Below are 24,475 nucleotides of genomic sequence, written 5' to 3'. Positions count from 1 at the left end.
AGGCTGGAGAAGAGAAGGCTCCAGGGAGACCTCAGAGCAGCCCAGGCAGCCTCAGGGGAGCCCAGGGCAGCCTGGACACTTGGTGTGGTCTGAGCTGCACAGCTGCAGTCTCACTCTGCCAGCCCTGACCTCTTGAGTACTGCTCTTGGGCCCTGGCCAGAGGCCACTGCCATCTGTGGCTAACAATGTCCAATGTCTTCTTCCAGGCATTTGAGGAAGGAGTTAGATGACCAGGTGCCCACTGATGCCCAAAATATCAGCAGGAAGCACTCAGGGCTCCCACGGCTCTGGACTGTGCTTAACCTGGCTGTGATCACTGCAGACATTCAGAAGGAGAGTTCAGGATGGGCAGGGCTCAGCATCAGGATGGGCAGGGCTCAGCACCATGCTCTGACTTTCCCTGAACTCTGACTTCTCTCCCCTGCCAGGCAGCCCAGCTCTTAGCACAGCCACCACTGACCTCTCATGGGGGCTGGACGCCACAGGCATGCTACAGGACCCTCTCCATCCAAGCCTGCTGCTATGCCCAGCCTCTGTTATCCTCTCCCTCCCGTTCTGGCTTTGCCCTGCCTCACCACAGCAGGGTGAGGGCTCCCCAGAGGGCTAACCTCTCATCCCTGGAACCGGACATGCCACTCCTGCACTTGCTCCAGCAACCAACCCACTTCCTCCAGCACAGCAGGTGCCTGCTCCTGGAACACCTAGCTCCAGCATGGCTCTGCACAGACCCAGCCTGGAGGTGATCAGCCATGGAGGAAGCTGAGGGCAGTCACTCTGAGACGCTCCTCATCTCCAGCCTCTTGTGAATCCCTTCCCCAAGCACAGGAGCCTTGTGAGATGCCATGCAGCACAGCGCCCCGGGGCTGCTGCTCCCAAGCCTCATGCTTAGCAGCTGTTCCTTAACCAGTCCTTCCCAAGTGCCTCTCAGTTCCCATGAGGACTTCCTGCTTTCCTCAGCAGAGCCACGACTGGCCAAAGGATTCCCTTTGGAAAGACCTCAGACACTACCACAGCTTTTTGCTGGCTTGGAGAGAGGAAAGGTAGTGGAGGAAGCAAGAGAGGAGAGCAAACCAGCACAATGCACTTCTCAACTTCCTTAAGAGGGTGCAGGGAGCTCTACCCTCTCCCTGACTGGCAGCTCCTCCTGAGCCCCCCAGCCAGCCCTGGCAGGCAGCTCCACTGCCCAGCAGCGTGGGGAGAGCTGCTGGGCCTCTCCTTGTCCAAGAGCAATTCTGCAGCCCGGTGATCTGCACCACGGCGTGAACGATCTTGCCAGGGCTGTGCTGTTTCAGCACAGAGGAGGGAGAGAAGCCAGGCCAGGAAGAGCTCAGCCACCTACGGCTGCAGCGCGGCACCACCCCGGCTGGCTAGGCGCTCGCTGGGGCCTGGAGGCGCTGGGCTGGCAGCAGAGCCGTGGCCGCTGCAGAAACTCCTCTGCCGGCCCGGGGCTCCACGGCTGGCCTGGGGCTCCACCGCTGAGGGCACTCTGCCTGCTGCACCTCAGCACTCCCCTACCTCTCACGCAGGCTTTCACCTGGATTCCTGCCCGGCTGAAGTCACCATAGTCGCATTACAGGAAGCAGGAAGGGCTGGGGGACAAGGAGAGGAGGGAGGACAAGGAGACAGCACAGATGAGCTGCAGGCAGGGATGGGAACCAGAGCGACAGGCAGCGAGCACAGCAACTGGAATCCCGCACGGCCGGGGCCCCGGGGCACCACGGGCTGTGAGGCAAGGAGCCCCGCAGAGAGGGCTCCGGAGGCAGCCTGCCTCCCCCGCCGCAGGCAGCGCCTGGGGCAGGACACGGAGCGCCTGGGGTCCCCGCAAGGCCTCCCCCGCCCCAGCTCCTACCTGGTAGGTACCTGTCGTGGTCGCACTGGTGCGGGCGCTGCATGTGGCAGGGGTGGGCGAAGGGCTGGTTCCCGAAGAGGTTGTCGCTGCGCAGGTTGTGGCACAGCTTCTCCAGGAAGCGCAGCACGTAGCTGATGCTGTTCACCGCTGGCAGGTTCAGAGTGTGCTGTTCCCGATCAAACACAGCTGGAGACGGAAACAAACAGAGCCCGACACGTAAACCCCCAGCCGAGGCAGAGCCGACGCCCAGGGCCGCGCTGCCAGCTTCTGCGGCTCGGCACCGCCGCTCCGCAGCCAGCCGGCAGCCACTGCCTGCCCCGGGACAGGCCACGACCAGCCTGCCGCTGCCACGGGAGGGAAGGCATCCAGCAGGGGCTGTGCTCCAGCACCGGGCAGGGGCGGCCTTAAAGGCAAAGCTAACACCGGGGCATCCTTGTCCTTCCAGCAGGAGTTCTGCAGTCCCTCGGGGCCTGCCTCCTCCTGGGGGCTGGGGCAATGCTGGGGCCAAAGGGCTGGGCCCAAGGCTGCAGGTTGCCTTCCCCAGCGGCTCTGCCTGAGCTGCCCTGCTCCAGCTGCCCGCTCCAGCAGCTCTGCCTGAGCTGCCCTGCTCTGGCTGCCCGCTCCAGCAGCTCTGCCTGAGCTGCCCTGCTCTGGCTGTCCGCTCCAGCAGCTCTGCCTGAGCTGCCCTGCTCTGGCTGCCCGCTCCAGCAGCTCTGCCTGAGCTGCCCTGCTCTGGCTGCCCGCTCCAGCAGCTCTGCCTGAGCTGCCCTGCTCTGGCTGCCCGCTCCAGCAGCTCTGCCTGAGCTGCCCTGCTCTGGCTGCCCGCTCCAGCAGCTCTGCCTGAGCTGCCCTGCTCTGGCTGCCCGCTCCAGCAGCTCTGCCTGAGCTGCCCTGCTCTGGCTGCCCGCTCCAGCAGCTCTGCCTGAGCTGCCCTGCTCTGGCTGCCCGCTCCAGCAGCTCTGCCTGAGCTGCCCTGCTCTGGCTGCCCGCTCCAGCAGCTCTGCCTGAGCTGCCCTGCTCTGGCTGCCCGCTCCAGCAGCTCTGCCTGAGCTGCCCTGCTCTGGCTGCCCGCTCCAGCAGCTCTGCCTGAGCTGCCCTGCTCTGGCTGCCCGCTCCAGCAGCTCTGCCTGAGCTGCCCTGCTCTGGCTGTCCGCTCCAGCAGCTCTGCCTGAGCTGCCCTGCTCTGGCTGTCTGCTCCAGCAGCTCTGCCTGAGCTGCTCTGCTCTGGCTGCCCGTTCCAGCAGCTCTGCCTGAGCTGCTCTGCTCTGGCTGTCTGCTCCAGCAGCTCTGCCTGAGCTGCCCTGCTCTGGCTGTCTGCTCCAGCAGCTCTGCCTGAGCTGCCCTGCTCTGGGCCAGCCCCCAGCCGTTGCTCTGCTGCCACAGGTGTTTGACACAAAAGAGAAGACAGAAATCTTCTGTCTGTCCCTGGGCCATGACTGCAGCAGGCTGTGGGACAGACGTCTCCCAGGCAGCGACCTCCTGCCCTCAGAGCTGTGAAGGCCAAGTGCTGTGTGCCAGCTCTCACCTGAGATGACCTCTCCCCCGTGGCCCTGCTTCAGGAAGGAGAAGACAGTTTTCTGGTGGTAGGCGCAGTCGATGCAGGCCTGCACTGCCTGCTGCAGCACTACAGAGGCTCGAGCTGGGCCGAAGTGGTCAGGCAGCTGCTGAACTTTCTTCTTGTCTAGGTGAGGCCCAGTGCTGCCATTCTTGTTCAAGTAAATGCACACTGCCAAGAGGAGAAACGTGTTGGCCATTAACCTGCTCCAGAAAGCAAGGCACCGATGCCTAAAGCCCAGCCCGAGAGCTGCTGGGCTTCAGTCTGTCACAGTCACAGGGGTGAGTCCACCACAGCTGCCTGCCTGCATCCCAACATCCTCCTGCCTCACAATCACCTGCTCTCTTTCCAGCTCTCAGGCTCCCCAGGGCAGCCCCCAAGGCTGCCAGCCAGGTAAGGTGGCCACCATGTTCAAAGGAGATGAAGGAATGCAGCTCCTCCCCACCTCGTAGGGAAAAGCCTTCTTTAGGTTCCTCTGATTGCTGGCCAGCTCTGCTCTGGGCAGATGGAGGGCTCAGCCCATGTCCTGTGCTTGACCAACACAGAGAATGCAGCTTTGCTTTAGACCTTCCTGCCTGGATTCATCTGCTGCTACCTCCCAGCCACAGCAGAGCATACACTGCCTCTCCTCCCCTGCTCCCTCCTGCCCCTCTCTGCCTGGGTTCCCTGGCTGCAGCTGGACAGGGCATTGTTGCTGAGCTGCTCTACCTGGTTGTGGCTGCAGCAGCTGTGCCTGGCATGGTTCTAGACTCAGGAGAGGTGCTGCACACACTGTACTGCCCCTGGACTTGCAACCTTCCCACGACTTCACTGTTTCCAAACCAGAGGGAACTGAGCAGCAGCTCTGCACTCAGTGCCTCTTCCCTCCCTCTCTGCCAGGCCAGCTTTGCTGGAACTGCAGTGCTGGCTGTGCACAGGAGCAGGAAGCAAGGGCAGAGCCTTGGAGCCCTCTGCCTGGTGCAGCTCCTGACTCTGTGACCTTGCCAGGAATGCCCCTGGAGACCCTTACCTGTGGGAGCCTGCATGGCAGAGCTGGGGATTGTAGCAGCATCCTGGGGCACAGTGCTTGTGTCTGGTTCTGGGGTACTGGTTGTTGGAGAGGTGGGTGCTGGGTTCAGCAATGTCCTAGGTTTCCTCTGCAGAAAAAGAGAGGAGACATTTCTCCTTTCAGCCCTGCTCTCCTTCCCCACCCCTGCTCACTTCACTCTCTCCTCTGCATCCAACAGACAAGGCCCTGTGGGACACAACACACTGCTGATGGTGATGAGGGAGAGCCACAAGAACCTCACTCTGTGTGCATTTTGTAAACCACAACCCTGAAAAAGCAACAAGCCTGAGGTCTGCCACCTCTGCCTGGCCCAGAGCAGCCACACACCACAGACAGCAGTTTGCTCCCCTGCAGGGCCACCACGCTCTCTGGGGCACAGCATCTGCCACACTACGTCACAGCTCACCCAGCTCTGCAGCTCCCAGGACACAGCTTCTGGATGGGAATGATCTCTAGGACAGAGCCATTCTCTACAGCTCTGGGGCTGGCCTCTGAGGAACCCCTCCCAGCCCACACACCCCTTAGGGCTCCTACTTGCTGCAGCCCTGGGGCCGGGGGCTGCCCCGCGGTGCCCAGACACAAGCACGCAGCACCCCCTGGCACCCCTGCTGTACCCCTGCCTGCACCAGCATCAGCTTTTACCTTACTGCCAGGCTTGGGGCCTCTCTTTCTGGGGAATTTCAAAGGCTCCACTGCCTTGGAGGGTGTAGGCATGGGGTGGTGGATGAGTGCTTTGGTCGCTCGGCCACGCTTCTTGCCTGCTTTGCGACGCCTCTGCCCTTGCTGGTGCCCCAGGGCAGCCTTCGTGCTGCTGTGCATGCCTGACTTCTCTGAGCCCACTTCAGAGGCAGGCAGAGGGCTCTTGGGAATCACAACTGAAACAAAAAGAGAAAGAGCAAATGCAATTAGATCAAGTGAGAATCAGAGCACCAGCAGCCTCCATCTTTAGACAGCGTCACGTGGGGAACCCTGCACCTTCCCGGCCTCCACGCTGGCAGCAAAACCAAACACTGCCCCTGGGCACAGCCCTGCAGCTGTGGGCACAGCCCTGCAGCTGTGGGACACTGTGCCTTAGCCTGGAGGGGCTGCACTCCACAAGGCTCCTGCTTCCTGCTTCCTTCCTGAAAAGAACTGGCAACTGCAGCTCTCCCAGATGCCCTGAGAGCATTCCTGCAGCAGGGACCAGTCTTCACCTGCCTGGCAGTCACAGTGCCAGAGCTGCCCTGGAAATTCCCTCTCTCCAGGCAAAGTCCAAGCTGCTCTGTCTCCACATCACCAGTGAACTGCAGGGGAAGGCTCCATCCTCCCTCCCTGCCTACAGGAGCTACTGCTGCTGGCCCTAAGCAACAGCCCAGCTGGGAGGGATGGGCTGAGCTGCTCCTCTGGTCTGTGAGTGATGCCAGCACAGCTCAGTCCCTCTTATCTCTTCATGCTTCCCATCACAATCCCAGGATCCTGCCTTCTTGGCCCTCAATTTGTCCTGCTGAAGGCTAGAGGTGAGCTGCCCAGGCCCAGCAGACAGCAAACCTTGAGACTGACAGCTCTGCTGGAACAAAACAACCAACCCCCTGTGAGAAATGCACAGTGGTGACCTCTGGGCTGTGCTGCTCCTCAGGCCTGGCAACCTCACTGTGAGCTCAGCATGGGTGGGCTGATGGAAAAGCAGAGCCTGGCCCCAGTCTCTGGGCACTCACCCTGCACATCTTTACCACCAGTCATGAGGTCTCCTCTCAGGCTCCTACAGAGCAGAGCAGAGCAGCTCCTCCTGTCTTACAGCTTCCAGCAGCACTCCAGAGCCCACAGCTCTCCTCACCCAGCAGGTGTGGAGGATTTCCAGGGCATGACCAGGGTACAGGGAAGGTGCTGTGAGACCCAGCACAGCAAGCTGAGGGCTGTGGGGCACAGAGTACTCCTTCAGCAGAGAGCCCCTGTTGTGCAGAGCTGAGTGAGAGGCTCAGAGCCAGCCTGTGGAGAGCAGGGGTGGCCAAAGTGTTGCCCTCAGCAAAAGCCATTTCCAGTTGAGTGCTGAGCACACAAATGTGTGTACTCCCTAAACCCAGGTCTCACTTTGTCCCCCCCAGAGGAAAGAAGCTAACTGCTCTGCACCCACAGGGCAGCACCACCACACCAACAGGGCAGGCAGGGACCTGCACAGGCTGCAGAGCTGGGCCCAAGCCAACCTCATGAAGGTCAGCAAGGCCAAGTGCAAGGTCCTGCACCTGGGTTAGGGCAATCCCAAGCACAAATCCAGGCTCAAGAGCAGCCTTGAGGAGAGGGCCTTGGGGGTGTCAGTTGGTGACAAAGTCCCCAGGAGCCAGCAGTGGTTGCTGGCAGCCCAGCAGGCAGCTGTGTGCTGAGCTGCAGCCAGAGCAGGGAGAGCAGCAGCACAGGGAGGGGATTCTGCCCCCCTGCTCTGCTCAGACCCCAGCTGCAGCACTGCCTCCAGCTCTGGTGCATCCAGCACAAGAAGGACCTGGAGCTGCTGAAGAGGATCCAGGGGAAGCCACAAAGATGATCAGAGGCGGAGAACCTCTGTGGCAAGGGAGGCCAGCACAGTCAGTGCACTGCCTGAGCACATCCTGGCAGTTCATCCCCAGTGGGTTTCCACAGCCCTGTGCTGGGAATGGTTCTGTGCTCCTGCTGCACTCAGGCTACTCAGGACAGCTCCTGCTGGGTCTCATCTTCTCTGGAGCTCTTAGCTTAGCTTCAGCTTTCTGGTTGAACGTTAGAGAGCAGCTTCAACACAGCAGTGCACAGACAACAAGGAGGCTGCAGGCTGGCTCAGGTTTATTTCACCTTTTCTTCTCTTTCAAAGCTGTTGAGAAGTTATAGAAATCCCAGAGCCCAAGAGAAGAACCACAGCAAGCCCCCAGGGGCCAAGCTCCAGCAGGACCAGCTTCCCTGGTGGAGCCAAAGCCTGTGCCATGGGCTCAGCACAGCCAGGGCCAGAGCTGGGCTCAGCTCCCTTCACCTCCCCTCTCCAAAAACCAGGCAGGAAGTGAAAGAACAAAGCAAGAAGCCAGCAGGCCACCAGGAGCTGAGGCAAGGCTGCTGCTCCCACACTCCCTGTGACAAAGCCCTCCCTAAAGGGCCCAGCTCTGCCATGAGCTGCTCTGATCACAGCTCTCCCCTTGCAGACCTTTCTGAGAAGGCTCTGCTCCACCATTCTGGTTCCTCCAGCACTTGCCTGCAGCAGAAGCAGCTTCCCTACAAGGGACCTTGCTCCTCTCACCAACAGCTGGCACTTCTCTGCTGCTGACAGGCAGAAACTAGGCCTGGAGCCCTAAATCCTCTCTGTGAAGCCTCTCAGTGCTGTTTCAAACACTCCATCTAGGCAGGAAACTGCTCTCCTGGTGGCTCCAGTAAAGATGCAAGTGCCACACTGGGCAGACTTGGAGCTGCTTCCCAAGCTGGCAGCAGAGGGTGGTTAGGCAGAGCCACCAAGCTCTGCTGGTGCCCAGCAGCCTAGGATATCCCCAGCCAGACACTTTTAGACTCCCAGAAATCACAGAGGCTTGGAAGGGACCCCTGGAGATCATCCAGTCCAACCCCCCTGCCAAGGCAGGGTCACCTGGAGAAGGTCACACAGCCACATGTGACCTGAGGAGCTGTGAAGGCTGGGGGGCTGCCCAGGGGCTGCCCAGCCAGCAGGGAGAGGGCACAACAAATGCCAAGGGTTCTCCTGGTTCACTGGCTTGGGCTGGAGTTAACTTTAACAACAGCTCCCAGGGGCTGGGCCTGGGATCTGTGACCAACCCAGAGCTGGTGACACAGCCATGGGGCAGCTGCTGCTGAGCAGGGCTAGGCCAGGGTCTCTGTTTCCCACCCCACCAGTGAGCATGTTGAGGGGGACACAAGGTGCTGGGAGGGAACACAAGGTGCTGGGAGGGGGACACAAGGTGCTGGGAGGGAACACAAGGTGCTGGGAGGGGACACAAGGTGCTGGGAGGGGGACACAAGGGGCTGGGAGGGGACACAAGGGGCTGGGAGGGGACACAAGGGGCTGGGAGGGGGACACAAGGTGCTGGGAGGGGACACAAGGTGCTGGGAGGGGGACACAAGGTGCTGGGAGGGGACAGAGGCACTGTTGACTTCAGCTGACCAAAGGGCCAGTCCAGAGCAGCTGGCATCAAGCTCAGGAAGAGACTCTGGAGGAGAGAGGGAGAGAGGGAGGGAGGGGAGGCTGCCTGGAGCTCTGGATTTGCCTTCCCCAGTCAGCTCAGGCCTGCTGCAGCCTGGCTGTGCTGGGCAGCAGTGAGCTGGTACCTGGCTCTGCCCTCCTGAAGGAGCAGCTGTGGCTTTGCTGTCACACTGCCTGCATCTCCCACCTGCTTCCACACCTTTACCCTTCCCATTCTCCCCTCCACCCCCTGAGGAGGCTGGGGAGCAGCTGGGGGGCTCAGCTGCCCACTGGGCCAAGCCCCAGCAGATGGTTTGTGTCTTTCACTCCCTCACTCTCTGCTCTCCTCTCCCAGCTCACCTCTGCACCTCACAGCACTGCAGTGCACAGAGCAGTCTGCTCCTCAGCTGCCTCCCAAGTTCCTCTCAGGGTGAGGAACACCAAGCCCCTCCTGCCCTGGCTCCAGCAGCACACAGCTCACAGGGGTGGGATAATCCCTGCCCTGCCCCACACACCTGCAGGGCTTCTGCTGGGAAGAGGCAGGAGCTGGCAGTGTGCACCCAGGGGGTGCTGGCCCCAGGGCTGCGGCTGAGGGCCAGCAGCCAGCAGCCTGCTCTGGCAGCAGCAAGGGCAGCAGATCTGCAGGGAGCCTGGCCTCGCTGCCCCAGGCAAGCTGAATGAGCCTGGGGCAGAGACACATTCCTCAGTCAGCATCCCCAGGGGCCTGCCTGGGGCAGCAAGAACAGAGCTGCCAACAGCTCCCCCAGAAACAGCCAAAGCTTGGCAGCTCCTGCAGCTCTGGAGTGAGCCCACAAGTCATAGACCCACAGAGCACATCCTGACAGCCATGGGATCACCAACCTGGCACTGAGCTGCTCCTCCTGCCCAGCTCACCTCCCTCTCCTCCCTTCACTCAGTGCCCTCCTGAAAGCTCCCTCGGTGTGGCTGGCCAGGCCCCAGCCCCAGCAGCACCCAGCCCAGCTGGGCCCAGCCAAGCAAACACTGGTGGGAGTGGGAGGCCCTGGAGCCACGGTGGGGATGTGCCTGGGAGACAACCCCACATCCTGCACCCCTCCCTCCTCTGCCCCTCACTGCTGCAGCTCTGCTGCCAAGGAGCAGAAGGGACAGGTCAGAGCTGAACGAACCTCTAGCACTGCACAAACATGTTTGGCCCCTTTGAAGTTCTGCTTCCCTTCAACATGAGCTCATCCCAGGAGGCCTCTCCCCTCTCAGCCCCAGGAAGCACCAATCTCGGTGGAGCTAATCTTCACAGGACTCCTCAGCTGCCCCAGCAACCTCAGCCTGGGTGCCCAGCAGCTCAGGGCAAGGCTCAGCCCAGGCTGTGCCCCAGCAGTGCCAGCATGGCCAGCACCCATCCCTGCTGGCTCTCTGGTGGAAGGGGAATGCTCACCAGGAAAGGGAACCTGTCTGACTCCACTGCACGGTGCTGCAGGCTCCAGGCTGCCACACAGGGAAGCTTTACTGAAGGGAAGGAGGATCCCTCTGTGGGGAAGGATCCTCCAAGCCTGCCAAGAGCAGCACTCCCAGGTCCTGGGAGGACTGTGCTGAACCCTCCTCCACAGCAGGGCTGAGGAGTCAAGGAACAGAGGAGGAATTTAATTACAGCCCAGGGAAGCTCCCAGCACTCCCTTCCCTTGGTTGAATGCCAGAGTGGAAAGCAGAAAGCCTGGGGAGCCAGAGGGAGGAAAGTGAAACACCACAGAGACAAGGCTGATCCCAGCTCCAGGGAATCCCTCCATGGCTCCTTCTGGCAGCCCTGCTCCTGCCCCAGCACTCATGGCAAAGGGAGAGGGCACCAGCCTGAGACAAGCACTGCCCTGCCTGGGGGGCAGCTGTGGCTTTGAGGGTTCACTCTTTCTGCCCATGAGCAGGAGCTGCAGGGTCAGTGCAGATGGGAGCCAGGGAGCCTCCCACTGCTGCCTGCCAAGGTGGGAGGCAAATCCTCCTCACCACGGCTCCAAGCCACCATGGAGTCACCCCGGGGATGGGGCATGACCTCTGGGTGCTCTGCTCACCCAGCTCCAGCCCTTGGCACAGGGAGGCTGGAGAGAAGCAGAGGTGCCTGCGCTGGACAGGGCTTCCCTCTCCTCCTGGGAAGGTGACCTCCACCTTGTCCTGCAACCTCTCACCTCCAGCTGAGTGCCAGGAAGGCTCCCACCCAGCCCAAGCACATCTCTAGTCCCTTGTGCAGGGAAGAGCCTCTGACTCCATGGCAGCACTGCAGAGGTTGGGCAGTGGCCAGGAGGTCCCCAGCAGCTCTGAGGCAGGAGGCAGGACACCAACCAAGAGCAGAAGAGAGGGAGAGGCCACATCAGAAACCCAAGATAAAGGACTGGCCCTCACCTCCCAGCCACAACAGCAACCACCTCCACCCAAGGGGAGCCCACAGGCCAGGCATGACCCAAGGAAACCCCCCCCCCCAGCAGGGGACAGAACCAGCTCAGGGACAGCAGGAAAGCTCCAGCCTGCTGGGCAGAACAAGCTGAGCCTGGAGTCTCATCAGAGAAACACCTCTGCTAAGGAACCCTTCAGCTGCAAAGCTGCTCCCCTGCTTCTCCTTTCACTGGCAGGCAGGTGCTGGGCTGGCCAGGCAGCAAGGCCAGAGGGATAAGCAGGGGCACAGTGCAGCCCCACAGCTCAACACTTCCCAGGCCCTGCCTGGACCCAAGGAGCACAGAACCCCACCACAGCCCTGGGAGGGTGCTCCAAAGACACAGAAGACTCCAAGGCAGGTCCTGGAGGAGCAGAGCTCAGCAGTGATGCTCAGAACTGTGCTGAGAGCCCTCACCCTGCCCAGCTAGCTGCTGCTCAGCACCACGCTGAGAGCCCTCACTCTGCTCAGCTGGCTGCTGCTCAGCACCACGCTGAGAGCCCTCACTCTGCTCAGCTGGCTGCTGCTCAGCACCACACTGAGAGCCCTCACTCTGCTCAGCTGCATGGTTGCTCAGCACCACGCTGAGAGCCCTCACCCTGCCCAGCTGGCTGCTGCTCAGCACCACACTGAGAGCCCTCACTCTGCCCAGCTGCATGGCTGCTCAGCACCGTGCTGAGAGCCCTCACCCTGCCCAGCTGCATGGCTGCTCAGCACCACGCTGAGAGCCCTCACCCTGCCCAGCTGCATGGCTGCTCAGCACCACGCTGAGAGCCCTCACTCTGCCCAGCTGCATGGCTGCTCAGCACCACGCTGAGAGCCCTCACCCTGCCCAGCTGCATGGCTGCTCAGCACCACACTGAGAGCCCTCACTCTGCCCAGCTGCATGGCTGCTCAGCACCACGCTGAGAGCCCTCACCCTGCCCAGCTGCATGGCTGCTCAGCACCACGCTGAGAGCCCTCACCCTGCCCAGCTGGCTGCTGCTCAGCACCCTGCAGCCACGCTGCTAGAAGCTGCCCCCAGCTGTGCCCCCAGCACCCACGGAGCGGCAGCAGGAAGCCAAACAAGGCACCCGGAGGTCCTCACTGCCAGCCTCTGCCTCTCTCAGAGGCAGAGAAGGAAGAGTGGAGAAGGAAGGAGCTCAGCAGCACCCAGGGCCTTACCTTTTGTTCCAGGGGGCTGCAGGTTATCTCCAGTCAGCGAGCACCAGCCTACGGGAAAGATGTCCCGGGAATCATATCGGCACCAGTAATCGAAGGCACCTCTCCAGCCATCAAAGGTTATGAGGACCTCAGAACCTCTCACCTCCCCAATGGTGGCCGGGCAGATGAAGTGAGGGTTCTTCCTGTCCACTGCCTCCAGCTTCATACCTGTCTTGAAGAAGTTTTGGGATGGAGATGGTGGTTCCTACAAGGAGAAGCGGAGAGGCTGCGCTCAGAGAGGCTGCGCCGGGGCCAAACCCAGAGCGGGGCTGGGCCCCTGCAGCACCAAACTCACCTGCACCAGCAGGTGAACAACCACAGAATGGGCTGGCCTGGATGGGACCTCCAAAGCTCATTCAGTCCCACATCCCTGCAGCCAGCAGGAGCATCCTCAACTAGATCAGGCTGCTCAGAGCCCTGTGGAGCCTCACCTTGAATATCTCCAGGGACGGAGCCTCAAGCACCTCCCTGGGCAGCCTGCTGCAGTGTTCCACCACCCTCCTGGTGCAGAACTTGTTCCTGTTGGGCTGGGTGTGAGCCCCAGTGAGGGCTCTGCTACACAACCACAGGTCCTCTAAGTCAGGAGGCAACACAGTGCACTGCTGACTGCTCTGCCAGCACCTGGCTGCTGGCCCAGCCCAGACACTGTGACAGCTCTGCCGCTCCACAGAAATACAGCTCTGAAGGAAAGCTCCTCTGGAGGACACTGCACCTTCTTACCTCACAGCAGGAACACCTCAGCCATGACAGTGTCTCTCCAGCACCCTTCCCTCACCTCCAGCTTTGCCAGACATGGGAGAACCACCATCCATCCTTAGCTGGGGCTTCCTCTTCCTAGTCTTTTCTACCTGAGCTGCACTGAGGCCACACCACCCCAAGCATCCCACACCGCCCCAACCATCTCACACCACTCATCCCACACCACTCCACCCATCTCACCCCAAGCATCCCACACCACCCCAAGCATCCCACACTACCCCAACCATCTCACTCCAACCATCCCACACCACCCCAACCATCTCACACCACTCCAACCATCTCACACCAACCCCAAGCATCCCACACCACCCCAACCATCTCACACCACCCATCCCACACCACTCCACCCATCCCACACCACCCCAACCATCCCACACCAACCACCCTGCACTACATCAACCATCCCATGCCAACCAACCCACACTGCAGCAGAGGCCTCTAGCCTCGTTCCTGTCCCTGTCTGGCTTCACCAGGGGTGGGAGGACAGCAGCTCCAAACCCCTGCTGCAGGGCTGCCTCAGCACTGTTTGCACTCCTTATGAGCTCTGCTACAGGACCAAATTCCAGAGAGGTGCTGACATTCCCTGACTCTGAGGAGCACCTGAAGGCCAAGGGAAGCCCAAGCACATCTCCCAAGTGCTGAAGATGGGAAGCCCAAAGCTCTCTGTCCATAGACTCAAACATTCATGGAACAGTTTGCGTTGGAAGAGACCTTTAAGATCCCCCAGTGCCAACCCCCTACCATGGGCAGGGACACCTCCCACCAGCACAGCTTGCTCAAGGCCTCATCCAGCCTGGCCTGGAACACCTCCAGGGAGGGGACATCCACAGCCTCCCTGGGCAACCTGTGCCAGTGTCTCCCCACCCTCACTTGTTAGCAGAGTTCTGGCTGCATCCTGCCCCTGCCATGGCACAGGGGCAGAGTCTGTCCTGCAGCAGCAGCAGCATGGCAAAGCTGGGCAGCGTTCATCTCCTCTAGGCTCAGGGGATCTGACAGGAGGTGCCAGCTGTGCTTTTGGTGCTGGGCAGTGAAGGGGACATGGCAGCAAGAGCCCAGGAACTCACCTTGTGGAAGATCCTGATGGGAGCCATCTCTGCTCCGTTCAGAGTCTTCAGCAGGAACATCGGCCAGGAGGAGGCGTTCAGGCGGAAGCCTGCGGGGAGGGAAGCAGAGCTGGAGCCTTGCAGGCTGGGGGGGCCCTGGATCCAGCAGCACAGGCCTGCTCCCATGGGAACACAGCTGCTGATCAGCACAGGCCTGCTCCCATGGGAACACAGCTGCTGATCCTATACAACCCTCTGTCCCGAGCTGGAGGGTCAGCTCTGACCGTCTGCAGAGCCTCTGAGCACAGGACACACTGTGGCTGCAAAGAACCTCTGCAACCACAGCATGTGAGGGGTTGGAAGGGACCCCTGGAGTCCAAGCCCCTGCCACAGCAGGCTCACCCAGGGCAGGGCACACAGAACACATCCAGGAGGGATCACCAGAGAAGGAGACTGCACAACCTCTCTGGGCAGCCTGCTCCAGGCTCCAGCACCCTCACAGGGACAAAGTTTTCCCTTCTGCTCCCATGGCACCTCCTCTGCTCCAGCTTGTCCCCAGTGCCCCTTGTGCTGTCCTTGGCCATCCCTGAGCAGGCCCTGGCTCCAGCCCTGCTCATCTTTATCCCCAGCAATGAGGGCAGCCCTCAGGCTCCTCTGCTCCATGTTCCAAGGTCCAGCTCCCTCAGCCTGGCCTCACAGGGAGATGTCTCACTGCCTGCAGCAGCTGGAAACAGCTGTTTGGCTGCAACACTGCTGCTGCTCAGCACAGCCTGCAGTGACCATGCTGGCACAGACCCCTGTGCAGTGCCAGTGCTGGCAGCTCCAGCAGCAGCTCACTCAGGCTGTGAAACTTCTACCCCAAGAGGGGATCTCATCCCGTCCCTGCAGGCCTTTGGGGGCAGTCCCTCTGCAGCCTTCCTGCAGCCCCTTCAGGGGCAGCGTGCAGGACTCTGGCCCAAGCGCAGAACTACAAAGCCCCTTGGGGTCTTCCCACGTTCAAAGCAGGCCCTGTGCTGGACAGCTGAGCTTCAGCTCACCCAGAGGAGGCTGCAGCATCCCTCCATTCTTCTCACAGTTGCCTATGGGCTGGATCTCAGCAGAGTCCACCAGCCTCCAGAAGTCGTTCTTGTTGTCGCTGCCGTCGAGGCGCAGGCGCAGGCGCGCGCCCGTCAGCCCCACCACGGTGGCGATGCAGGTGGAGGTGGTGTTCCGGGGGTCCTGGGCTTCCAGCTTCATACTGATCTTGAACTCATTTGCAGGTGGAGTGTATGACTGCAAGGAATAAGACAGGGAGCCAGTCAGAGCCAGCACTGCCAGGGGAGGCAACCCACTGCCGGGAAGCCCCAGGCGCGTGGCACGGAGCCCAAGAGCATCCTGCGAGCACGGCGAGGAGGAGGCACCACAGAAAGCTGTCAGCCCCAACCACCATCTGCCAGCCTGGCATCATGGGAGGTGACCTGCTGGAGAGCAGCCCTGTGGAGAGGGACCTGGGAGTGCTGGTGCATAACAAGTTCTGCATGGGACAGCAACGTGCCCTGGTGGCCAAGAAGGCCAATGGGGTCCTGGGGTGCCTCAAGCAGAGTGTGCCCAGCAGAGCCAGGGAGGTTCTCCTCCCCCTCTGCTCTGCCCTGCTGAGACCTCACCTGGAATATTGCATCCAGTGCTGGGCTCCCCAGTTCAAGAGGGACAGGGATCTGCTGGAGAGGGTCCAAGGGAGGGCTACAAGGATGCTTAGGGGACTGCAGCACTGGGGCTGTTTAGTCTGCAGAGGAGAAGGCTGAGAGGGATCTGATCAATGTCTGAGGACTGGGGGTCAGGAGGGAGGGGACAGGCTCTGCTCACTTGCTCCCTGGGATAGGTCAAGGAGCAATGGATGGAAACTCCAGTACAGGAGGTTCCACCTCAACATGAGGGGGAACTTCTTCACTGTGAGGGTCACAGAGCCCTGGAGCAGGCTGCCCAGAGAGGGTGTGGAGTCTCCTTCACTGGAGCCTTTCCAGCCCTGTCTGGATGTGTTCCTGTGTGACCTGTGCTGGATTCTATGCTCCTGCTCTGGCAGGGGGTTGGACTCAATCATCTCCTAGGTCCCTTCCAAGCCCTGACACCCTGTGATCAGCAGACAACCGAGCCTAGCCCTCAGGAGAAGCACCAAGCCCACCCAGGACCCGAGCAGCCATTGCTCTGTGCTGCTGCCCCTCCACCCAGCCCCAGCTGCACCCTGTGGGACTCCCTCCTGTGCCCCTGTACCCAGCACCCACATCTCTGTGCCCCCTTCTATGCCACTCACACAGGCTGGGTGAGCTTGGCAGAAAACCTCCTTGCTGGGCAGGATCCCCCAGAAGCTGGATCACAGCTCACTCAGAACAGCTTCCCAGGGGCCTGTGCTTGGCAGAGTGCAAACATTCTCCTGTTCTCATCCATGTGCAGCAGAGAGCAAACCCCTCTGTGCTGCTCCAACATCTGCAGCACCTCACTGTATCCTTTGGATCTTTGCTTCAGCAAATTTAGATTAAGTCTCTGATACCCTTAAGTATCTTCCCTGCCAAAAAAGGGGCCTGTCCCAGGCACAGAACCCCTGGGTCACCACCATCACCCCTGGCCTTTCTTGTTTCAGCCTCTCACCTGCTTGAAGCAATGGGCAGGAGCTGGGATGGCACAGGTCTCTTTCAGGTATTTCTCCCAGGTGAAGTGACCTGAGAAGAGAAAACAAAAGGACTCAACACAGGAACTGGGGAGGAAAGATCTCAGCAAAGAGATGGCTGGGCTCCTAGCACTGGCAGTTCTCCACTCCTCACAGAGGAGGTGCTCACAGGCAGCATGTTTTCATCAAGAGCCTCTGATGTCTGTGGCCACAGATGATTTACAGCTACAGCTGACAGGCAGAACAAAGCTTGGTGCTGCCCATGGCGTGGCTCTGCCTCTGCACTGCTGGGAAGGGGCTGCAAGAAGTGAGGATAACAACCTGCAGCTTCACACACAACAGCCAGCACAGATGGGCAGCCCTGCAGGCCTCCAGACACATCAGCCCTTAGACACACTGCTCAGTCTGGGGATTAGGAGCAGCCACTGGAGGCTGAAAGCTGCCCAGAGCGACAGGAGCCTGCAGGGTGCTGGCTCTGTGGCTCCCCCTTGCACTCCCAGCCCCAGGAGCCAGGCTCAGAGCAGCTCTCAGCCCAGCCCCAGCAACCTGCAGACAGGTCAGGAATTAACTCCCTGGTCAGGGAGTCCTCAGCCTGTGCAGGATGGAAGCAGGGATCCTCCACACAGGGCTGCACTGAGCCCAGCAGCTCACACCCCAGAGCCCCTCCTGAGCCCCACGGTGCCATCCAGGGAGATCTGCTAGCAAAGGGGCAATTAAAAGCTCCTGTGAGCCCAGCACACCATGGCTTCTGCCACTGGAGCTGAGCAGCTGGCAGAGGCTCCTTCCAGCATGACATTAGCTTGTATTCATCCCAAGGGCTCCCAGGAGACAGCTTTTTCCAGGCCATTTGAGGAGCATTGGTGGCAGCTCAATTAGAGGCAGCAGCTTCCCCTGCACGGCAGGTCTGTAACCAGGCTGTGTGCAGAGCAAGGGCTACAGTCAGAGCCCCTGCAGGGCACAGCACGCTCCAGGCACCCAGGCACCAAGGCTCTGCTTCTGCCTCATGCACACTGAGAAGCTTTGAGGGCTTTGATGATCTCCCAGCTTCAGCTGGAGAGCAGAAGGGCTGCTGGGCATGCTGCTGGGCACGCTGCTGGGCATGCTGCTGGGCACGCTGCTGGGCACGGTGGGAGGGAGCAGAGCAAGCACAGCTTGGCTGCCACACTGGCTGAGCAGAGCTCTGCTTGCAGCCCCTCTCCACTCCTCAGAGGACACTTTTCCAACCACTGGCACAGAGTCTGCCTACAACTCCCAGAAAGGAGGCTGCAGTGAGGTGGGGTTGGTCTCCTCTCCCTAGCAGCAAGTGATAGGAGGAGAAGAAATGGCCTCAAGGTCCACCAGGAGCAATTTAGGTTGGACATCAGAAGAAACTTCTTCACTGAAAGGTTCTCAGAGACTGGCACAGGCTGCCCAGGGAGGTGCTTGGATCCCCATCCCTGGAGGAGTTTCAAAGAGGCAGAGATGTGGTGCTGAGGGACATGGCTTAGCACCAGGCCTGGACACACTGCTCTTGGCTCTCTCCTCAGCCTTAGGCCTCTGGATCCTGCTCACCTTACAGATCCCCACTCAGCTCCAAAGGGATCCCCTCTGGAGCTTGCACAGCAGCTGTGCTGCCAGCCAGGAGGCTGGAGCTGCTGGGTGCTGGCCAATGGCCCTTTCCAAGCTTGCTGGGAATGGAGGATACAAGGCCAGGGGGAAGCACTGAGAGTGTCCTGCTTGGCTCTGTCCTCAGCACAGACCTCAGTGCTCTTGCTCATGGCAGTAACTGGGATGCCTTGCTCTGGAGGGCCAGCCCAGCTCAGTCTGCAAGCTGCTTGTTTCACAGAATTACAGAGCAGCAGGGGCTGGAAGGGACCTCCACAGCTCACCTCTGCCAGAGCAGGGCCTGGCCAGATCACAGGAGAAGGTTTTCTGAGCATTGCTGGTGCTTTCTCTCCAGCTGCCAGTGAACCCCTTGGCTTTGTAACAAACCAGTCCTGAAGTGTCCCTTTTACTGGTGATGGAGCTGCAGTGTCCAAGGACAGAGCTGCCTGCTGGGACTGCAATCCTCACTCATCCCTAACAGCAAAGGGCAACTCTTGCTCTGCTCCTGCAGCAGAACATCCTCTCAGCCCTAAGATCACCTTCTGCTTCACCTGCCCTCTGTCCTCTGCCCTCTTTCAGCTTCTGCCCCTCTGCTCTGTTCTGCTCAGACCCCACCTGCAGCACTGCCTCCAGGTCTGGTGCCCCCAGCACAAGAAGGACCTGGAGCTGCTGGAGAGGGTCCAGAGGAGGCCACAAAGATGACGCTGGAGAACCTCCCCTGTGGGGACAGGCTGGGAGAGTTGGGAATGTTCAGCTGGGAGAAGAAAAGGCTCCAGAGAGACCTTAAAGCAGCCTTCCAGTATCTGAAGGGCTCCAGGAGAGCTGGGGAGGAACTTGTGACAAGGGCTGGGAGTGCCAGGATGAGGGACAATGGCTTTGAGTTGGGAGAGGGGAGATTGAGAGTGGAGATGAGGAAGAAATTCTTTAGAGTGGGGAGACACTGGCACAGGTTGCCCAGGGAGGTTGTGGATGCTTCCTGCCTGGGGATGTTCAAGGCCAGGCTGGATGAGGCCTTGAGCAATCTGGGCTGGTGGGAGGTGTCCCTGCCCATGGCAGGGGGTTGGCACTGGATGAGCTTTAAGGTCCCTTCCAACCCAAAGCATTCTGTGGTTCTGTGCTCCCCTCACCCTCACTCTCCCAGCCTGGAAGAATCACTGCTGGGAGTGTGCCAACTTGTGACACACACCAGGCCTGCCCTACAGCCAGGAAGCAGAGAAGGCCACAGCAAGAAAGGCTCTGGTTCTGTCATCACCCCTGGGAGCTAAACAAAAGCTGAGGACTCTGGACCTGGGCACTCCCTGAAGCTCTGCAGCTCCCTGCTGAGGGGGCAGCTCCCTGCTCCAGGTGCCTGTCCCTCACTTTCAGTTGCCTCTGGCAAGCTCCTGGCTGTGCCACAGGGAGGGATTGCATGCAGGCAGGGTGTCAGATGTGGGCTCTGATGTCTTAACCTTCAAAAGTACTTCCCACAACCAGAACACTGCACAGGCAAGAGGTCAGCCTGCAGAAGCTGTGCACACTGCAGCTCTGCACCCCTGGGTCTGGCTTCTCAGCAGGTTGATTTCATGTTGGTCTTTTGCCCAGGATGTAAATGAAGACAGACAGAGTTTGTCTTCAGATCTCCAACTGAAGGCTGCTTTGGGCCCCATTAGCATTTCAGCTCCCGAGGGGTCATCAATCCAACTGAATGGATCCATGTGTGCTGCAGGTCACAGCTGGGAAGGGGAAGGTGCCCTCCCCAGATCAAGGCAGCCCATTAAAGCCTGCAGCCCATATGTGTGGCTGCTAACGAGCACCCAGGCAGCAGATGAAAGCAGCACAGCCAGGGGCTGAGGCTCTGCTGCCGGCAGCCTGGCTGGGGGCAGCCTCTCTCACCTCGGTCAGCTCTCCACTGCCAGGCACAGCTCCTGCCATGACCACTTCCAGGCCCTGCTCAGCCAGCCAGCCACTCCTCCTCCTCCTCCTCCTGAGCAGGGTCCCCCAGGCTCAGTCTGCTCAGCAGAAACTCAAGAAGGTGTGAGCCCAAGCCAAGAGCTTTCAGACACCAGGGTGCTGTCTGCCTTGGTTCTCCATGGAGGCTCCCAGCTCAGGAGCAGCTCTGAGCAGAAACACTTCCAGCCTGTGTCAGGGAGGCTCTGTGCCACAAGCTGCTGCAGTTTCTCCCCTCACTGTGTGCCTAAGCTTGGGGCAGCAACGAGCTGCTCAGGGTTTCCTGCAGGGAGCTGCTGGCTGATCCTTGCTGCCACATCACAGGATCATGAAGATCATCCACCAGTAACCCAACTGCCATGACCACTGAAGTGCCACAGCTACAGCTTCTTGAACAGCTCCAGAGATGAGGACTCCACCACCTCCCTGGGCAGCCTGTGCCAATCCCTGACCACTCCTGCAGCAAAGACATGTTTCCCAATCCCCAACCTAACCCTCCCCTGGCACAATGTCAGGCCATTTCCTCCTGACACAGCAGCCAGGGCTTTACTGGAGGTGCTACTAAACTTCCTCCTCTTGGAGAAGGTCCCTTCCAAACTGGTGCACAGAACTTCAGTACAGGGGTGGACAAGGACAGAGGAGATGACCAGAGAGAGAGCAGCAAGGGCTGATGGTGACCCACAGCCCAAGTTGCCTGAGAACCACCACCCTGAGTCTCACCTCAGGGCCCAGGGTAATTGAACCCTTGAGGCACAGCAGCCACCTGAGCTCTCCCAGGAGACTCAGAAAGAGCCTTTCAGGAAGGCAAACTTCTGTGTCCTGTTAGGAATGGTTGCACTCAGGCAACCATTTCATTCCTTGTTGCTTCACACTTGGTGGGAAGTATGGACATGAGGACATCCCCTTACACCCTGGAAGTGAAATACAGGCCCTAAAATCTTGTACCACACTACACAAGCCCCACAGAAACCTGCTGAAGTTGGAAGTTGTCTGCAATATCCCCCTGAGAGACAGCAGGAGCTGGCAGTGCCACCAGCTCAGCCTGCAGGCACTGTGCACAGGGCTACAGCCTGGGACACCAAATCATGTCCCAGTCCCACCAGTCCTAGCCCTGTGCTGTGTCCAGCCAGCCAGCACCACCTCTGCTGGAGCAAGAGCCACTGGGGAAGAGTGAGCATGGCTCACACCTCCCACAGCAAGGAGAATGGGGCTGGCTGCTGCTGGGAGCAGGGAGGAGGAGCACAAGGATCAATATGCAGAGTCACCCCTTGGCACTCAGGGCTGAGCAGCACAGAGCAGATCTCCTCCATCCTGTCACATTTAAAAGCCAGCTGTGTGCCTGCCCCGGGGTCATCCTGGTCATTTCTGACTGTCAGCACCAGACACAGCACCAGCACTGTCCAAGGGCAGCTCTCCCCTGCAAGTTCATCTGGCAGGCTGCAGAGTCAAGCAACTCAAAAAGCTGTCAGGGGAAAATCCAGAGTGGTGAGGGGGGAAGAAGGGGGGAGAAGGGGGAGGAAGAGGGGAGGAGGGGGCAGCAGGGAGCTCTCTTACCTTGGTACTGGGAGGGGGACTCTGCGGGCCGGCTGTACTTGTGCTTTTTACCATCCTTCCAGTCTATGGCTGAGACAAGAAGCAAACCATTTGTGTTAGTGCAGGAAAGCAGCTAATGTCCTCTTCAGCATCACCTGCTCCTGTCACCTGCTCTACAGGCACTGCAGGGGACAGCAGTGACCTCCCTGTCCTCCCTGACACACCCCCAGGGGTGACTTGTGTGACGCTCTGAGCTGGCTCCAGAGAAGAGCTGCTGGGAGGTACCTGCGACTTGTATCTCAGCCTCTGCCTGCTCCTCACCAGCTGGAGCTCTCCCACCATGCTGAACCACCAGGCAAAGAGCAGCAAACTGCTCCAGCTTCACCACTTGAGCTGTGGGAAGGGGCTGGCAAGGCTTGAGAGGAACAGACGTGAAAGCCACTAGATGGGAACGGGGATGGGGATCTTGTGCCCTGAGAAGCGGACCCTGAACCAGACCCTGTTGATCAGCTGCAGGTTACTGCAGCCAGCCTGACTCTCACCAGCAGCCTCCACCCTCTCTGCTGAGGACAGAGGACATCCAAAGGCTGCACAACTGCCCCTGTCCATGCACAACAGCAGGCTACCACCACAGGTCCCGCAGCTGGCAGGACAGCAAAGAAGCAGCAGCTCTGGGAGCAGCTCCTCTTTGCTCAGGACAGCTCTGGGCCATGGAATTGCAAAAACAAACATAAAGCTCCCAAGAAAGCTGTGGAAAGTGAGAGAGCAGGAAGTGAGGGATGCCCATCCCTGCCTCTAGCAGCCTCCAGCCCAGGAGAGGGTGCCAGGAGAGGGTGCCAGGTCAGTGTGCCGTGGCTGAGCCTGCCCTCAGCGAGCTCCTCGGCCCCTGAGCACTGCTGCAGCCCAGCTCATTTACCTCACACAGCACTCTGAGGGCCACTATAAACAACAGCTTGGTTGTGCTCTCTGAAATGTGCCTGCTCCCTGCAGAGAGCAGCTCCTTGTGAAAGGCAGGATGCAGGGAAGAGGAAAAGTTGTGAAATCTCCTGGCAAGCAGCTGAGAGAGGCAGGCCATGAGCTGCTGCTGGTGGCCTGTGGCCTGGTGGCTCTCCAGATGTCTGACAGTGCCTTTGGAGTCTGCATCTCTCCAAGCTGCTGAAGTTTTGCAATCTTCTCTCCTTGCCAGGCTCTTCCCAACAGGAGGGGCAGGAGCATGGCAGGCAGCTTAGCACTGAAGTGAACACCAGGGGCACATGGAGGTGCTGTGGCATGGCACCTGGGGACAAGGTTTAGTGGCCATGGTGCTGCTGGGTTGAGGGGTGGGGTCAATGGTCTCAGAGGGTTTTCCCACTCAAACAGCTCCATGGTTCTGTGACTGTGGTCACTGTGTCACTGTGTGTCACTGTGTGTCACTGTGTGTCACTGTGAGCGTGGCCACAGCACCAGCAGGCAGGGACCAGGCAAAGAGCCTCCCTGGAGAGACACAAATGAATGAGGAGCATGGAAGGACTCCCTCCCTATTAGTGTATTCCCATCAAGGACAGCATTCTGCCATCCCCTTGAAGCCAAAAGAAAGGACATGAAGTAATTAAGGCAGAAGCAAAAAAAGCCTCCCAGGATGAGCAGTGCTCCTCTCCGTGGAGCAGGAGAGCTCTCCAGCAGCAGCCCTGCCCCTCACAAGGCACTGCAGGGGAAGTCCCATTTTATTCCTCACCTCTCACATGCAAAACTCCTCATTAAGCAGCAGAGAGGCAAAGAGACAGGAGGATTTCTGCAGGCAAATCAGGAAGAAAGGGCAGGCTGGCTGCATTATTTAAGGCACAGGTAAAGTAGGGCAGGAAGCCAACGTGTGCAGCATGCAGGAGCTGCTGCTGCACCCCGGGGCAGGGCAGCAGGGCTGGGGGCAGGCTGCCCTGCTGCAGCAGGCATGGAGGACAAGCTGTGTGAGAGGCTGAAGCCAGCCAGGCCGAGCTGCTGACTGCTCAACCTGCCTCTCTACTGCCAAGCCCTCCAGCTGCCTCGCAGCAGGGCTCTCCCCACTCCCTGCCTGCCTTCATTTATTTTCACTTCATTAGAGGACAAGCAGCGTTAGGAAGAGGATAATGCTGCTGCAAGATGAGCCACCAGAGGGGCAAAGGAGCCCTTTGAAACAAGATCAACTCGAGCACAGAAATCTCCTGCCATAAACCCTGCCAGCGTGAGGCAGCTGGGAACAAAGAGCTGCCGAGGATGCTCCAGCCTCTCCCTTCCCCCATCCCCTGGGAAGAGCTCAGCCCAGAGCAGGCACACTGGCACCAAACCGAGGGAAATCAATGGGCTCCTTAAGCACCAGGGGCAGCTCACCTGGCCTGCTTGGCTCCAGCATTTGCTTGGGACAAGCAGACACAAGGCAGCACCGTGGTGGCCCTGCATGGGAGGGGTGGGCAGAGGGAAGTGCCCCTGGCAGATTCCAGCTCCACAAGGTAGGCTGCTCCCTGCTTTCACACCTCATTAGATGGGGAGGCTGTGCCAGCCAGGAGCAGTTTGCCTCCCACTGGGAGCAAGAGCAGATGGCTTGTGCTGAGGGCTCCCAGGGCACCTTCACCCTGACCCCGTGCCCCGCCAGGGCACCCCGGCCCTGGGCCCTGCCAGCCACAGGGGTGCAGCCAGCAAGGGCCTCCCCCTCCCCCATCTCAGGGTGGGTTGAGGAGCCATCCCCTGCACGCTGCTGGAGGCACAGAGAGCTCCATCCCATCCCCCTGCTCCCACCCCACGGCCGGCTGCCCCGAGCGCTGAGCCCCGAGGCTGTGGCGCTGGGTGGCAGGGCCCTGGCTGTGCCAGCA

At 60.0% G+C, this 24,475-nt stretch overlaps 1 protein-coding gene across 3 annotated transcripts in view; it reads right to left on the bottom strand.

Annotated features, from left to right (window-relative positions):
• The window catches only part of SCMH1 (Scm polycomb group protein homolog 1), a 61,902-nt gene that overhangs the window by 13,158 nt on the left and 24,269 nt on the right, over nucleotides 1-24,475 (bottom strand). For all 3 annotated transcript variants that reach the window (XM_068150918.1, XM_068150920.1, XM_068150919.1), the window contains 9 exons: nucleotides 21,675-21,743; nucleotides 16,592-16,662; nucleotides 15,007-15,241; nucleotides 13,991-14,079; nucleotides 12,129-12,372; nucleotides 5,095-5,327; nucleotides 4,414-4,540; nucleotides 3,375-3,575; nucleotides 1,850-2,035 (listed from right to left, as the gene is read on the bottom strand). In XM_068150918.1, coding sequence (XP_068007019.1) covers nucleotides 1,850-2,035; nucleotides 3,375-3,575; nucleotides 4,414-4,540; nucleotides 5,095-5,327; nucleotides 12,129-12,372; nucleotides 13,991-14,079; nucleotides 15,007-15,241; nucleotides 16,592-16,662; nucleotides 21,675-21,743 — 1,455 coding nt within the window. The remainder of the gene's footprint in view (nucleotides 1-1,849; nucleotides 2,036-3,374; nucleotides 3,576-4,413; nucleotides 4,541-5,094; nucleotides 5,328-12,128; nucleotides 12,373-13,990; nucleotides 14,080-15,006; nucleotides 15,242-16,591; nucleotides 16,663-21,674; nucleotides 21,744-24,475) is intronic.

The sequence above is a fragment of the Melanerpes formicivorus genome, unplaced genomic scaffold (genome assembly GCF_026170545.1).
Source record: "Melanerpes formicivorus ecotype bairdi unplaced genomic scaffold, bMelFor1.0.p_v2 SCAF_21, whole genome shotgun sequence".
In the NCBI taxonomy this organism is placed as follows: Eukaryota; Metazoa; Chordata; class Aves; order Piciformes; family Picidae; genus Melanerpes; species Melanerpes formicivorus.
Note: the sequence above shows the minus strand (reverse complement) of the source record. Positions and strands in the feature narration are given on the sequence as shown.